This window comes from Amphiura filiformis, chromosome 10, assembly GCF_039555335.1.
Source record: "Amphiura filiformis chromosome 10, Afil_fr2py, whole genome shotgun sequence".
NCBI lineage: Eukaryota > Metazoa > Echinodermata > Ophiuroidea > Amphilepidida > Amphiuridae > Amphiura > Amphiura filiformis.
The window spans coordinates 51172964-51189305 of record NC_092637.1 but is presented as its reverse complement, the minus strand read 5'-3'; the positions used below and the strand labels follow the sequence as shown (position 1 = coordinate 51189305).

The following is a 16342-nucleotide window of genomic DNA, read 5'->3' as shown; positions in this document are numbered from 1 at the left end:
GATTTCAACATATTTGTTTCAATTCGGTGCTAAAATCTCTGCAGCAGGCAACAATCGCAACAATAAAGGTGTCTTTCATCGGAACCCATCGACGCAGAAAAGTGTGACACTGCCGACTGGGATGAACTGATAAGCTATTTGTGTAAGCAACGACGAAGACTTGCATTGTCAGCTTAGTTCTGCGGGATTTAATACCAAATGGCATTCATGCGCTGCTGCAGCAACAGTTCTTCTTTTCTTTTTGTCTCTCGACTCAACGAACAACTTTACATTATAGTCTGCAACGTTTGCTGATATATCTCGGGAGATATTTTGTTAGATTTGAAATTATTAGTATACAGAATATGGATTATATGATCACTGTGTTCTAAAATTATTCTCGGAAACAGTTGATGGAAATAAGTAGCGGAGCATCGACATTGATACTTTGAAAATTTCAGTAGTGATTTCATCTCTATTTCCCTTGTCAGTAGCTTATAATTGCCTTTTGTGTATTGAATAATTGGAATTGTTCAACAACAATTGCTTCTATTGATTTTCCTTTTGATATTGTTGTGTAAGTACTTCATAAAGTGCAAGGAATACAGAAACCTATATTTCTGCGTAGATTTTAACCGCGTGATTTTTAAACGATAAATAGAAGAATCATAACTTCGCAAAATTGCAACACCAGTACTATATTTTGGAATCGATAATATCATCAATGAATTATTAACACTAAATTTCGACATTCAATAACTGAGTATCTGTTAGAATTGTCATCAATCTTTTCAATACAATGGAGCCTGCATATGGATATCGTGAAACCATTGAAACATACGCTGTAAATATCTCTGCTAACGAAAACTTTTCTACTTTATACGACTTTGGCTCTGATATATGTGCAAATGGTACCGACAACTTAGCAACGTCTATTTTAGTGTTCGCTAGTATAACGTATGGATTACTATTTTTCTTTGGTGTAAGCGGCAATGCTTTAGTTGCCTTTGTGATATGGAAGAATGCCGATATGAGGAGCTCTACTAATTACTTTCTAGTGAATTTATGTATAGCGGATTTAATGGTGCTCATTTTTTGTATACCATCGGGGTTACTGGAAACATTTAAGCCAATGGAATGGGTGCTTGGACCAGCAATGTGTAAGTACTGGTTTGTCTTTATGTTTCGACAATTTGTCTTCAAATAGGTTACTAGCTAAATGAATGATGACTAACTAAATGTTTAGTTAACCCCGTATAAGCGCGTTATTCTGGCGTAACAGGTTTCAGAAAATTTGGGAAAAATGGAGTAAAATTCTATTTCTTGACTGTTCCAAAATTTTCCAAATTTCCAATACAAATGTGCTAAATAAGAGAATTTGAAAGTTTCCGCATTATTTTATATTTTGATGATGCAATTCTAGAAAAAGGGGGTAATTGGGTAGCCGCACCTAAAAAAAAGGGGGGGGGGCTATTGACAGGCACATACCGTCACTTCTAAAGTTGAGTGCCCTTCTGAGGGGTAGGGGACACTCTGTCACCAATTTCACACCATAGCCCCACCCTCCCGGTCTGAAAGGCGACTGACCTTTATTTCGTATTGACTAGGAATAGAAACAAAAATAGAATTAAAATTCGGTAAACAATTTAAAACCTCCAAGATAAAGAGGTTTCATTCCTAATGAATATGAAGGATAAGTCCCCAAAGGAGTCAGGAATAATAACTGTTTCTGATACGAGTGGTCTGTGCCATCAGGCATGCATTATGTAGTTGTACCACGCATTGCCTTGTGCTAAGTGACAATTAACTTGTTGCAGCCAGGATGGTTTCAAGGACTTGTCTTAAGGTCAAGAACTGCGATGAGTGGTTAATTGATTTTAATAATGATTAGTTCAAACTATTAATTCTTTCAAGAAAACAGCGTGCATCTAAACCCTAACGTGCTACCATTCAAAGAACAGTATTACAAATATACGGGTCTTCTTTAGAAGGCGGAATAATTACTCAACCATTGACATTAATCCCATTCCTGAAAGTGTCTACATTCTAAGATATGATGAGTTGAATAAAGTAATGTGAAATCATTTTGGTTCACTCTTGTCATATGACTTCATGTATAGAAATGGATCAGTTGAATCGAGCTCCTGTAAATTGATTGTCACTGTTACACAAAAGCTCTAAATCATACAGAATTTAAAAAAATCCGGACTTGAACAAATATCCTGCTTTGAACAAATAATAATGAAACAAACATCTTTTGGCGGAAAAAGTATTTAAAAATGTAACATATATGTTACGCCCTGTATGCAGGGTACATCATAATTATTTATTTATTTTAAAGTGTCTGCTTGTATATTTTGATTTGTTAAATAAAGATCTACGTTAATCCACTTTATGGATTGATAGAAATGAGCTGCTAATGATATTAATTTAGGCATGTTTTATTATTTCTGACATTAAAGTTAGACTTTGTAAACTTAATGTTGATACAACAACATTTCCTTATTCACAAAACAATATATATTTTAAAAGGATCTTTCCGTGACAGTCAATTATCACATACAAACATACACACATTTTGGCTTTGACACAATGGTGTTGTAAGGTTTGGTTGAAGCTTTAATAAATTGAGCAGACACTACTAGAGTATGTCGGATGTCTTTACACTCTATATCAGATACGGCCGAGATTATACGTCAATAATGTTATTGGGTTATTCTTAAAGTTAACTCGCCTAAATAAAGGCTGAGGCGGATGTGAAGAAGCACATTGAGTTGTTTTTGTCTCTTTTAAGAGCATATAAGAGTCTTAAAATAGTCTTATATGCTTTCATCTAAAGAACATTAATTGTTTTAGGGACATGTGTGTGCTTTCTAAACTATTACCTGTGGACCAAAGATATACTTTTTAACCTCTTTATTATTAGATGAAATTAGTTTGAATTGAAAACAAAAATCAGTACATAAACCAGTTTACTCGACATATGACGTTGTACTTCTTACTCATTAACTAGTTTATCGCACCACGTGTTTTTTCTTTCTTTCAAATCAGATTTTGCAAGCCATTGTCAAGCCGATTCAACGTAGTGACATTTCTGGGACAAATTGAGGAAAGATGTTCTCTTTAAACATAAAAGCAGGTGTAAAGGCTTGTTACATTATGACCAAAATACGTTGAAATCTAATACAATTGTCTGATCTGAAAGATGACGTTGTTGCTCAGCTCTATCATGGCTACGTTTAAACTGTTCGATTAAATATCATGCGTTGACTGCAGAGAGGCTAATTTTGGTCAGAGCAGTATATCAAACAAATTATCGAGCCATTAGTTTAAAAATAGCATTTTTTTCGTATTGTCCTGCTATGGTTTGTATACATTGATACCCCAATCGCTTAAAGCCATCACTTGAAAATACATAAAATGTATGTATGTGGAAGTTAGAGTCTTACTGACCAGCCGTAGTCCTATGTAGGGCGTATTGGTGGCCTGGGATAAATCAGACCCTAATCCCTGTGATAAAGGTGACATGTTGCTCTTTGATAATTTTCCTGGGAAACGACATTTCTCAATGGGTGGCTTGATTGTAAGTAAGCCTCTGTAAAATTAGGAGTCCTTTGACATTATTGTAAATACCTGTTTTGTCAGCAGAAATCACTCTTAAAAGGGAAATTTCACTTATTAAAGATGACGAACTGTCGGCTGGATTTAGATCAAGGCGGCATTGAAGCAAGCTGTCAATATTTTATTTGAAACATAATGAGTTCATTAAATTGTACTGCCGGAATAGTGTTTTGTGTTTGCGTTTAACAGATCGTTCTGTATTTATAACCTTGACTAAAGTAAATGCACCGAACCAGTAGCTATTCGCAAGGAGGATGTTGATTTGTTTAACTTGTTGTTTGTTTCATTAGCTGTTTTCATCTCAGCGCAGTATTAAGGGTTCATCAAAGTACATCCAAAATCAATTTCCTTTACGACAACCAGTAGTGATCAACCATCAATTATTGCTAGCGGAAAGACAAACACATTGGCTGTAACAGTAATATTTGTGTAAGGAACCACTGAGAAAAAGTTCATTAAACCTAAGCTAAATAATATAAACATTCTGAAATATGTATAGTATTCATGTTGTTGGAGGTCGCATAAGACATATGGCTTACGTGATTTTTGTCTGTTGGCGGAGATGATAATATTGAGGTACCAAGTAAGGTTCAAAAACCTGCCGATTTCGTGAACAAACTAACATGTACCGCAAAAATGTTATTTATGTTTCTATTTAGAGTGAAGAAGATAAACTCGAATATTTACGAAGTACCCAAGCAAAGTGGTTTCAAACGCTATCCTCATTAAAGTATAACATCTTCCGAAAAGCACGTTTAGAGTTGTTTGTATATTTTTGATTACTTAAAGGAGGATTTCGTGATCCTAGCATTCTCTTTTTATGACATTTTTTAGTAGATATCCACGAAAAAAGCTTATTCCCAAATTTTTAAAGTGGATTCCGATTTCGCGTTTGCGAGTTATGCATGAATATCTGTATTACACTGCTCCATAGGACACTGTTGTAATTTCGTTCTGGTATACCAAACGAAATTCAAATTTGACGATATTTTTGCTAACGAATTAATCTGCAAGAAATTGTTGGTACATAAACATTATGTAGCCAGAGGTTTCCAGTGGTATATAAAAAAAACTTTTTTTGAGAAAAGTTTGACGATATTTTTGCTAAACGAATTAATCTGCAAGAAATTGTTGGTACATAACATTATGAAGCCAGAGGTTTCCAGTGGTATAAAAAATCTTTTTGAGAAAAGTGGGGGGATAAGGCTGTGGATCACGAAATCCTTTTACTTTTGAGAGGGTTGGTTACGAATTATGAAAACATTGGTACTTACATTGGTATGAGTGGATTGAAAGGACCCAAAGCTGTTCATTAGTACCAACGATTGACAAGAGAAAATATAATTATACACTGTAAAAAATTAAATACAATGTAAATACCGAAAAGATCAATCAAAATAATTGTTTTCCATTATCGAAAATTGTTATGTTAAATTTTATAATACGTGTTATTTGAAAAGTTTAAAAATACATCATGGCGCCAATTCAATCTTCTATATCTGAAGTAATATTGTAATGGGATTGCCAAGAAAAACATACATGACAACCGCTAGACATTAATGATCGATTTTTCATCTGACCATAGGACAACACATTCTCCACATAATCACATTTAGCGTATTTATGTCAGTCTGGAAGGAAATGCATTTGCAATAAACACCACCCTGCATACAAATATCAGCTATAGATAGGTTTAATAATATGAACATAATGAAAGTTCGCTGAATTGAATATATTGATTGGTCGGACTAACTTTACCTTATTGCTGGATCCTTTTGGAGATACCATCAGCTGTAATATTGTGCCTTGAGATGTTTGCATATGATGTTATTAAGTAGACGTCTGCCTTTGCAGCAAGGGGGATACTTCAAGCGGTTTACTAACACCCCTACAATATCTAACGGCAGCTAACATGGGATTGTTACGTCGTCTTTCCATAGTGTTTCTGCAAGAATAGTTGTCCATCCTTTCTCCTCAGGGGCATTTTGTAAGTACCTTGTTTCTTTGTTATTTAGAAATGTTCCTGAGGAGAAAGGATTCCGTGTCTTTTTATGACCTTATTACTCCATTCCTTGAGTTATGGAAATATAAACTCCTCAACGAAAGTTTGAAAAGTTTTTTCAAGCATCTGTATCTCCAATTATTTGTGACATATTCATATCGTATTGCATATCACTGGATAGCTATCCCCTTTACAATGACACCCCATTTGAAACAACAACATTTTTCACGGCTGAGTACACGCCTTGTGAATGTAGTGGGGTTTCAAAATGAATTTGCCAAATTGACCATTATTCTGTGCTCAAACAAAGCTAGCCACTAACCTCAATAGCGGGTGGAAAAACCACAGGCAGCCACAGTAGTCAGGCACCTTCTCCTCATGCTGCTCACCGACCTGGTTACACGTTACTGTGGGATGGAATTCCATTCTTCCACAAGGATTCGCCGCAGGTCATTCAATGTGGTTGTCTATGGGCTTCTTTGGCACGCACAGCGCGATCAAGCTGGTCCCACAAGTGTTCAATCGGGTTGAGGTCTGGTCCCCGGGTCTGGCCTGATGGCAGGCCATTTTGACTCTACTCCCATATTCTGTAGGTAGTCGTTGACTACCGTGGCTATGTGGGCGTGCGGTGTCATCTTGGAGGAGTGCATTAGGTCCCAGATTGTGAAGTTATGGGATTGCAGCTTGCTGTACAGAATAATGGTCAATTTGGCAAATTCATTTTGAGACCCCACTACAATCACAAGGCATGTACTCAGCCGTGAAAAATGTTATTGTTTCAAATGGGGTGTCATTGTAAAGGGGAGTATTGTAGCTATCCAGTGATATGCAACACAAAACTTTCCAAACTTTCGTTGAGGAGTTTATATAATACTTGAACTTACTTTTTCCAACTTTGTTAGCAGACTTCACCAGGCAACGGATCCGCTGAACTGGTCACGTAACAGACGCTAGATGATGTCATGACCAGTCCAGCGGGTCTGTTGCCAGACACAACGTAGCAACGTTGCTGGTTTTCCAGACGCAACGTCGCAAAGCTGCAAAAAGTTATTCCGTAATATATTTATTTCCAACACTCTGTTTACCAGCTATTCTATATCATTAAGAACATTCACTCGTTTATTCCAAACCTTTATTGCAATGTTTTAGTGAGAATGTGCTGCTGATCCTTTAAAGTTAAATTCGTATTGATTTAGTATCGATTAGTTGTTCTTTTCAAAAGCCGATTCACCTTTGATTTAGTTGATCGAACTTCTTGGAGAAAAAATGAGGGTAAGGAGAATGTGAACTGGTTCATTTGATGTTCAATAATTATACATTAGCATTTTAATGTGATGTTTAGTTTTGGAGTCGTAAGACTTACGTCGAGTCATATCCGTTTTGACAAGCCTGTAAGCAATGAATTTCTACGAGTCTGTTTATTTTGATACAGGGTGTATCAAAATGATTGGTACCCATCAGTTTTCAGTGATATGGGCACGACTACCACATCAAAATGCAACACAGGATCCGCATAATTTGTTGATTAATACCATACAGAGTCATATAGCTATAAATTATGGTCATGTCATGAAGACCCTGTGTTGCATTTGGAAGAAGCAGGATTTTCAATAACCATCATAATTGATGGGTACCAATCATTTTGATACAGCCTGTATTCGATGTTGCTAATTCCTTAAAAGATGAAGCCACAAATTGTACAGTTAACGAGTTGACACATTAGTACATTATTGTCACCCAGCTAATGATGGAGAATTGTGGTGAAACTTGTTGCCACATCGCTTGTTGATAGTTCGCTACAGAGAGGGCCATTACAAGCACCTTTCTGATTGCAAATTCCGAGTTTCAATGTAGTTTCCGTACGTGTTGCGCCGTCAGGTGGTTAATAATGTTACTTGCTTGTGAAGGCTTGCTTCGAGTAAGTAATACAAGCAGACATGTTGACTTTGGGAGAGAATATTATGTGCAAAATATGTAGCTTCAAGTTCCCCTTCGTTTCTTTCCATGCGATTAGATTAGATAGATCCACTCGAGGGTTGAGATTTTCATTATAAAAATGACACATTCCAATTATATGATTAGTTTTTGTTGGCTGCTGAATATTTGCAGGCTCAATTATTGTCGACTTAAATAAGCGGCGAGTGAATAATGACAATTGTATGTATCTGCATATTTACAATATCTTCTGCAAATTGCGCCAATATGGTATCAAGATTATATTATTAGGATTATAGCGTTGTCACGTATGTAGGTCCGTAGAATCCAAAAGTGGTTTTGACCGTGTTCAGCATATATATTGATACACCATAAATATTTGCCAAATAGTGCACAGGCACCTTTGCATTATGGTAAACTTCACGTACATGCACCTCCTCTGATAAACACAACAAGAATAACCTTAGAACTACGAGGGGTTTGAATCAACTCCCTCCCTAAGACTTGTTATCCGTCCTAAAAAATCCGCACGCGTTTACTCCCAAACCACCTAAGCTAATCGTAGATCAATCCTTTGTGCTCATTTTAGTCATAAACTTTCACAAACTTTTCATCGTGCTGCTATAAGATTTTTAAACAATACTCATTTTAAGAAAAAAAACACGTACTTTTGATAACAAAATAAATCTACTTGGAGCCAATATTACAAAAGGAACATTCGTGACAACCGCTAGACGATTTTGTTGTTATTTGACCAAACAAAAACATCCTACTTTTTTTTCTATACACAATCCCAATCCATCAGGCTATACAGAAAAATATCTCGGACATAAATGTTATTTAAGGAACTCTTTACTTTTTTACTCTTTATTTTGCTTTATTACTGATACCTACCACAGGATACGGGTTTTGGTCGCACGAAGGTAATGGGTTGACGCCTTATGGGTCGTATCCGAGTTTTTTTTTTTTTACGACATGGCATAACTGGGCATTAACAGCAGAGACAAATAAATCATTTAGAAGCTGCTGATGAGGATGCACCCAGAAAGCGATTAACCTCCCTGCTAAAGCTGGCCCTCGATCTAATGGCTGGAATTTGGGCAGGTAGAGAATTCCATAATTGGGCTGTAGATGGTAGAAATGATCTTTCATGGCTGACAAGGTTTGATCTTGGGACTTCTACTGCTAGGTCATGGGATCTCACAGACCGTCGCAACCTGGGGTCATGGACATGGATGTCTGGCATCAGCTGGCATAACAACTCAGGGGCCTCCTTGTGAAACATACGATGGAAGAGGGTGGCTGCTCCAACTGCCCTGCGGTGGCTCAATGGCTGAATACGATGATCTTCATACTCATTTGTTGGCAGATCAATGACACGCTTAGCTCTATTTTGGATGGAGTCAAGCTGAGCTAGTGAGATGGGAGTTGCACCAGTCCAAGCACTGCTGGCATATTCCATTTTTTGATCGTATCATGGCCTTGTAGATGATGGCTCTCTGTGCAGGTACAATATAGGGCGAAGCTTTTCTGAGGAGTCCCAGTCGCTGACCGGCTGTCTTTGACATTTTGGTGACTACTTGGTTCCAGGACAAGTTGTTATTCAATGTAAGACCTAGAAGGTCCACGCTTTCAGCTTCTTCAAGAGTTACACCAAAAAGTAAAGTGGTGGATGGTTGCCATCAGCATCTCTTCGGTTGGAGATGGTAGTGGTTTTACATTTGGCAGCACCAAACAGGACATTCCATGTCTTAGCCCATGTCTCGATCTTGGCCAAATCCCGGTTGAGAGATGCTGCAGCAGGAAGTCTATCTTCTCTAGATTTGATGAAGGACATAATGGTAGCATCATCTGCGTACAAGATGGACTGATTTGTCCTTAGAGTGACTTTCAGCAACGGATGGCCAGGTAAAGAGTGGTAGACTATAATAACCTGTAATATTCACCCTGATTGGGCACTGCCATATCAGGTTGAAAATAGCATTCCTGTCATTAAGCATGGTTTTAAGTTATTTTCCTTAAATTTGGATAACCGTGACTAGTTTTAAACCATTCGTACTAGTTTTCTACCATGATGAAGCTGTCAGATCTTGTCTGATCCGATATCGTTACACTGGCAAACGTCTGGCTTGTCACAGAATTAGTGTTTTTGTAGAGTCCCCAAGCCATACCAGCTGTAAAAAACCCGATTCTTGTGATTCTGTAGGAAGCAAGACGATTGCAAAGACATATGATCAGACAAGCTCTGACAGCTTCACTGTTGACAATAACACACATCCCATATGGAATGTTTACGTGAATGCTGCTCCAATGTCCCTTATGGAAATATCATATTATCATCCAATCTTTCCCTTTTGAGCGTTTGTTATCCTGCCTGTAACATACTATAAGTTGATTTGATCCACTCTAGGTTTTATTGTCAAAAATATAATTTTTCCTTGCGGTCATCTAACATTTGCCACAGTAAAGACATTAGACAGTACAAGATCATTTGAAAAAGTCATTCATTTTGGGTGGGGTATGCAGGAATGAGACATTGTTGTGAATATTGGCACTTGAACCTTGGACGTTACAGCAAACCGCCTAAAATGCATTTTCGAGTGCGTTGAGATTTAATGTTCATATACTAGTTTTCCGGTAATAATATCACACGTCAATGTTTCCAGAAGATATTATTGATGCCGATATATCGATATTTCATCGTGTGTTTTGTATCTATATAAGTATCCCTTGCGAATAAGACTAAAACACTTTACGGATTTCTATACTTCAATTCGTATAGTCACGGAACAAATACAAGGGATATTTAGTATCTAGTGGGCATCATGTTGTGTTCTCTTGAGTTCGAACGAATACTATGGCGTAGTTATTATCAGATGTCTCGTTTTAATGCTCTGTACGTACGTGTAGTGTTTATTGCATTGTTTGCTACCAAAAAGGTTGGACAAACACGTGCAGTTTTTGGACTAAAGCACAGCAATTGCGTGATACTGATGTAATTAAGCAGTGTCTCACTGTTTGTAAAGAAGTCCTGAACGATTAGACCACATGGTGAATTACATGATAATCAGAATACCTCTGGTATGGTTTGATGCTTTCTAAAAACACCGATTCGGGGAATTATCTGAAAGGCTTAGTCTAGATTCTGTACAGACATAAGATCAGACAAGCTTTGACAGCTTTCTTGCTGATTATTATAACACGCCCTGCATTTTAAGTGAATACTGCTGAAATATCTCTTAGTTGTTTGCTTGTTCTCGTCCGACCGACCGACCGTCTCGGCAGTCCCGACCGTGGAATTGTTTTTTTTTTTTCACAATTTTCCCAAAAAAGTCATGACTTTTTGTCTTAAAAACTGAAGATATAAAATAAATTTTGTAAAATACAATTTCACGGATGTTTTCCCCTCTCCAGTCGCACCTTGGTTGCGACATTTCATATATATAATATCATCTAAATCTTCAGTCTACACAAACAAAGCTGAATTTAAATATACAGTATTTTGAGTCTGATAGATGTGTACATGTCAAATAAAGGAGGATTTATCTTGAATTTGTCTTTCGTGGAAATTATGTGGTCAGTGAATGTTTCATATACAAACATGTATATACTTCACATTGTACTTTTGAAAAAAAAAAAAAAGATTAAAAAAAATCCCGACCGACCCAGCTTCTGAAAGTATCGTGGGGTTTATGGTAATATCACATTCCGCTTTAATATTTCTTTTTCTTATTTGAGAACCGGTAACAAGGTAAAAACTGGCGCGTTCCTCTTCAGCATGATGAGTAGAAGGCTTTTGTTGCTAAAATGCTTGCGGCTATTAAACATTTGACACACTCAAGACAACATGGTGTCATTAAACAGTCATTCTAAAACAGTTATGGAAAAAAAATCAAAACGCTAAATATTGCCCAACTCAGTCACAATTTAAAAAAAAATTTAAATAGTAGGCAATTTTCCTATTATAGAATTTCCCCTGGTCCTATAGAGCACATTGTCATCGCCCCGATATCTTCATGGCAGAAACCCCCACTACACATACCCCTCATCTGCTTGAAGGACTTATTTGTTTGTTATGCGCATATAAAATCCGAATTTCTGTCAGATTCAGGGGATTGGCTCTCTGGGGCGCTTGTTAGGTCCCTAATCGCTTATCGTTAAACAAAACATGCGCAAATCACTAATTCATGACCTGAATTATATATATTAGTATTAAAAGTTGAATATATATTATGTGGTATCAAATTACCTTAAGGTTACTAGTTTACATTAAGGTTACTCTCTGCTGGGAGGCCCTTATACTGGGAGTCGCCGGCCTCGGGGCTACCGCCCCTGCGGCCTTTATGTTTTTTGTTGATACTGACTATATATTCTACTTTTTTAAATGTTTTTATCTTTTACCCCTTAATTTCCGTCATTCGTCAAGCCCCGCCCTCTATCGAGGGGCTAATTTTTAATTTAAGCTTGTTGAATGTATCATATTTCGCGGTTAGTGGTTCTTTGTAGCCCTGCGAGGCAAACTAGTTGGCCATCCAAATTAGCCTCGTAGCCATCTCAGCCAGCCCCATACTTCATCCCGCTTATTTACTCTTTTTTATGAAAATACTAGTTTCTATATTGTATGGTGTCAAACAGTAGTTTTCAAGGCCAAACCCCGCAGTTCAGCTAGAGTGCGCTATCCAAAAGGCAGCGCCTTTTATATTTCATTAGGCAAAATAGATACCTAGTCGACGCTACGAAGCTAATCCCCAAAATAGCTAACGATAGCTTTGAAGCGAAGTAAAATGTGACAACGGGGTGCAGTTTTTGATTTCAAAGCGCAAGCTTGGTTTACAATCCTCAGATTGAAGATTACCACGTTCTTTCAACACATTATATTCAAGTACAAGCCGTACAATTGTTTTTTATAGAGACTAAAAATAACGGGAGATATTCTTCATTTTCTACTCCGGTATTTAAAGATCTATCGTCTGAATATCAAATGGCAGATACACCGCTCACTTGCCCACATGCCCACTTAGAAAGGACAAGATCGCGAGCGGCCACTTCAAATCATGTAATTCACCATGTGGTCTAATCGTTCAGGAATTCTATACAAACAGTGAGACACTGCTTATTGTATTGCCCCCTCAAGAATACGGTCGTTGATAATTGATAAAGAGAGAATTGGAAAGGTTACTCTATTTTGATACTGCCGATTAGTAGTGTGATAGCAGATACTTGTGATCCCGCCTGTTCTAAAATCATTATTTACTTGGCGTTGACGCTGTGTTATAGGGTCACTGGACCACTATTTACTATTACTATTACTATTGCATTACTCCCAATTGCACATGTAACATGTATAGCAATAGAGTTAAGCATGCAATAGTGTCATGTGGACTTCTCGTGCGTAGAGCATATAAACTGTTGACAGCTATCTCAGGGCAATAAATATTTGTAGCCAAATCATAGTTTCAATTGGGTATGCCTACGTGATGGACCAATCAAATTGACATGGCACTGGATTCTCTCGAGCTCGCGTACATCGAGTGTCTCTAGGGAATGTCAATTGTCTCTAAAAGGGTTAACAACGTTTATGAAGATTGATGGAACATAATACAGTACTTCTGTTTCTACAACATTATTCTGGGCTAAAGCCAAATAATGTCATATTTTTGATAAATCAAAACGTTCACATTTCATCTTGTGAAACGTATGGCGTTGAGTTCCAAGTGGTGTCATTTCCTCCTCATGTGAACGGGCTTAACGTCCAATACTTTCGTGTTGATATTATTATTGGCCTTAATTCAAAACTTGTAGGCTATAGAAATACAAATGTGATTATTACTTCCTTACGCGTTTCCTGCCATATCAATGTATCAATATTAACAACTACACTGCAGTTTGTTAGTATTATAAATGGCTAAAACTGCAAAAAGATGGCCCATACCGTCCCACTCGCCTTAATCCAAAATTATGTGCAAGAAACAATACATTTCGTCGGCGGAGTGCAGTAGAATTCAATAGCTGCCATTTGCAACATTTAAATAAATGTACTTACTTTTAACCAATAACACTAGCAAAAACACCCAACTACATGTAAAGGTGATATCTTGGGGTTAGCTTAGTGGCCATCAGGAATGTACACAGAACACCAACACTTTACAATAAGCATGATGAGGGGATTGTGCTGCAAACAATAGGTGTTTTACAAAAGGCAGCTATTACATTCTATTGCACTACGACATTGTTGCACTCTGCCAACGATTTGTATCCATATATGGTGATTTGCTTTTATACATGTGGTATAGCATAGCTTTAAAAAATAGAATTTTGCGCAAGTAAAATGACCCGCCAATAATCTGCTTGTGTCACTTCATATGAACATAATGTCAAATAAATAATGGTGGCACGAAGTAGCCCAGTCTCGTTTGCGTGTAATCAAAGCATTTGATCACAATTGGACCAGTAATGTATACCAATAACCCCTTATATACAGTTTGCTTCCAACATTATATGTTATGGTATGTTATGTTATGTAAGCTAAGGGAGACATTACATTTCGTAACCCGATGAAGACAACGAGGGATCATTCACACCTAAGCATGCTTTTAATATTTAAATATATTAAAATTATAAATATTAATCAAGCAAATTACTTTTGCGCCGTCATCCTTGCCATCTGAAGGCGGTAAGATCAATGAATGTGTTGTTCAACCTAACGTCCCTAGCATATTGCAGCCGCGCAAATGAATTATAACAATGAAATGCACTTTGATAGCACAAAAGAACAGGATTTTAAAAGATCAAAACGGAAAATCCTCTAAAGTGTCTTCTTCCTTTCCAATATCGATAAAATATAGGTCGGGTGCATGTATTTTAACAATATAAATACCCCACGCACCACTTGCATACATTCAAACCAAAATCCCACTTACGTGCTATTATACCTTTGTAATTAAGTTTCAATACACCAAACGGCGAAGCACGATGCTTTAAAAGGGTAACATTACCTCTGCAATATGGGAACAACATGGGAACAAAAAGGTCTCATATGGCTTTAGGTAAACCGAAAACTTACCGCGCATCTTACCAGTCCATTACGCTAAATTAGAAGTAACCCTTTGCAGGTAATGGTGGACAACCGAAAAAACCAAATGATAGTCAATTAATAGAGTGCAAATTATTTCAAAACGCACCTGCTTGCAGTTTTGATACTGTATTTGCGATGTTTCAGCTCAATCTGCGATGAAAAGGTAACAAACGTTGTTGTCAATGCCTGCAAATCAATGAAAAGCTTTAATATGTTGTTATGAATTTCCGACTATCAGAAGTTATCATGTAGATGACATAACTTATGTACCATAAATATTTGCCTAATGGCGCATATGGTTCTCTTGACATAACCGGAATTTTAGGCAGAAACTGCCCTCTTGTAAAATGTTCACCAGCAAATGAAGACACGGACCCTTAATTCTTCTTGGAATTTTCAGAAGAGACAATTCTGCATTTGTACGTGAAAATTAAACCCATGTGCGTCATTAGGCGAATCTTTACGGTATTATGCACAAGAAGTGTTTGTCTTATTTTCCCCGTGGTTTGGTTTTAAAATTTCCATTTTAGAGCTCTTTTTTCTTCTTCTTTTTTATTTCTTTATTTTTTTATCGTTAATTCGCCAATTCCTGTTTTAACCAAAACACTCACAGCCTGAATACTCACAGCAATACTAAACAACTGTAATCAAAATTGGTGAGTTCTTGAGCTACTTTAGAAGTGAAGATGTTCATGAAGAAATATAGGTCATATGATGAGACAATACATCACAATACCATTAAAAGATTTAACCTGTCTCATCTAATCAATCTCAAACAATTTAATAATAATGACGTCAATCCATCTTGAGATTATCCAACACATCAGTCGCCACACGATTACCACGACAACCAATTGCGACACACTTTACTGCTCTAATATTGTAATAAATCATCAATTGAAATTGGGCATGTCTTAATATTTGATAGATCATATAAAACACAGCTCATTTCAAGTCAGTGTATTAGTACCTTGTTCGCTAGTTTATGTAATTTGATGCTAAATACTCCAATGTTCATCATCTGCCTTCTGTAAGGCATTGTTAGTGGTCCCCACAAAGGAGAAAACTTGATTTATCCTGGTGTTTCATTAGAAATTTCTTAAAAGTGTGGTTGGTCAAAAGTCAATTGCTTGTCTGTCAGCGATTGATTGTAATAATATACAGGGTGAGTCAATAAAAGTACAATTGAGCAAAGAGTCGATATTTATGTAAGAGAACCAAGTTGAACTTTCACATTATTGAAAGTTTTAATAAATGCCACACTCAATAGTCATCTTCCGTGAAAAAATGAAGTCACTCGCTACTACCGTTTAATTTTAATGAGTCCTTTTTCTGCGAAACCCAATTTCATTATTTGTCCACGAGGTACCATGTATTTTGAATAAGAGCACACACTGCACGATAAAGGCACCAGCTCTGAATCTGACTTTAACCTACATAAGGTTGCTTTTTGCGTTATTCTGATTTCGTTTTTCTGTTAAAACAAACTTTCTAGCATTACTTTAAGTCCTTCATACCTCACTCGACTCCAACTCAATTTTTAAAATCTCAATATGTACAACTTACTGGATATTTTGTAATTCACTCCACTTCAATTTGCGCGCATTTCATTTCGACATATGAAAAACCCGCCAATAAATTTATATGTTTTTGATAGAGAATAAACATCTTTAACGTAAAGGGAAAATGGAAATAACAACAAATAATGTTTCTTCTCCTTAAACAAGACC

General features: G+C 36.9%; 1 protein-coding gene across 1 annotated transcript in view; it reads left to right on the top strand.

The window, feature by feature from the left end:
* The first annotated feature begins 888 nt into the window (after positions 1-888).
* The window catches only part of LOC140162314 (cholecystokinin receptor-like), a 112505-nt gene continuing 97051 nt past the window's right edge, over positions 889-16342 (top strand). The window contains exon 1 of the mRNA XM_072185548.1: positions 889-1139. Within this exon, the coding sequence (XP_072041649.1) occupies positions 1010-1139 (130 nt within the window). The 5' untranslated portion in view covers positions 889-1009. The remainder of the gene's footprint in view (positions 1140-16342) is intronic.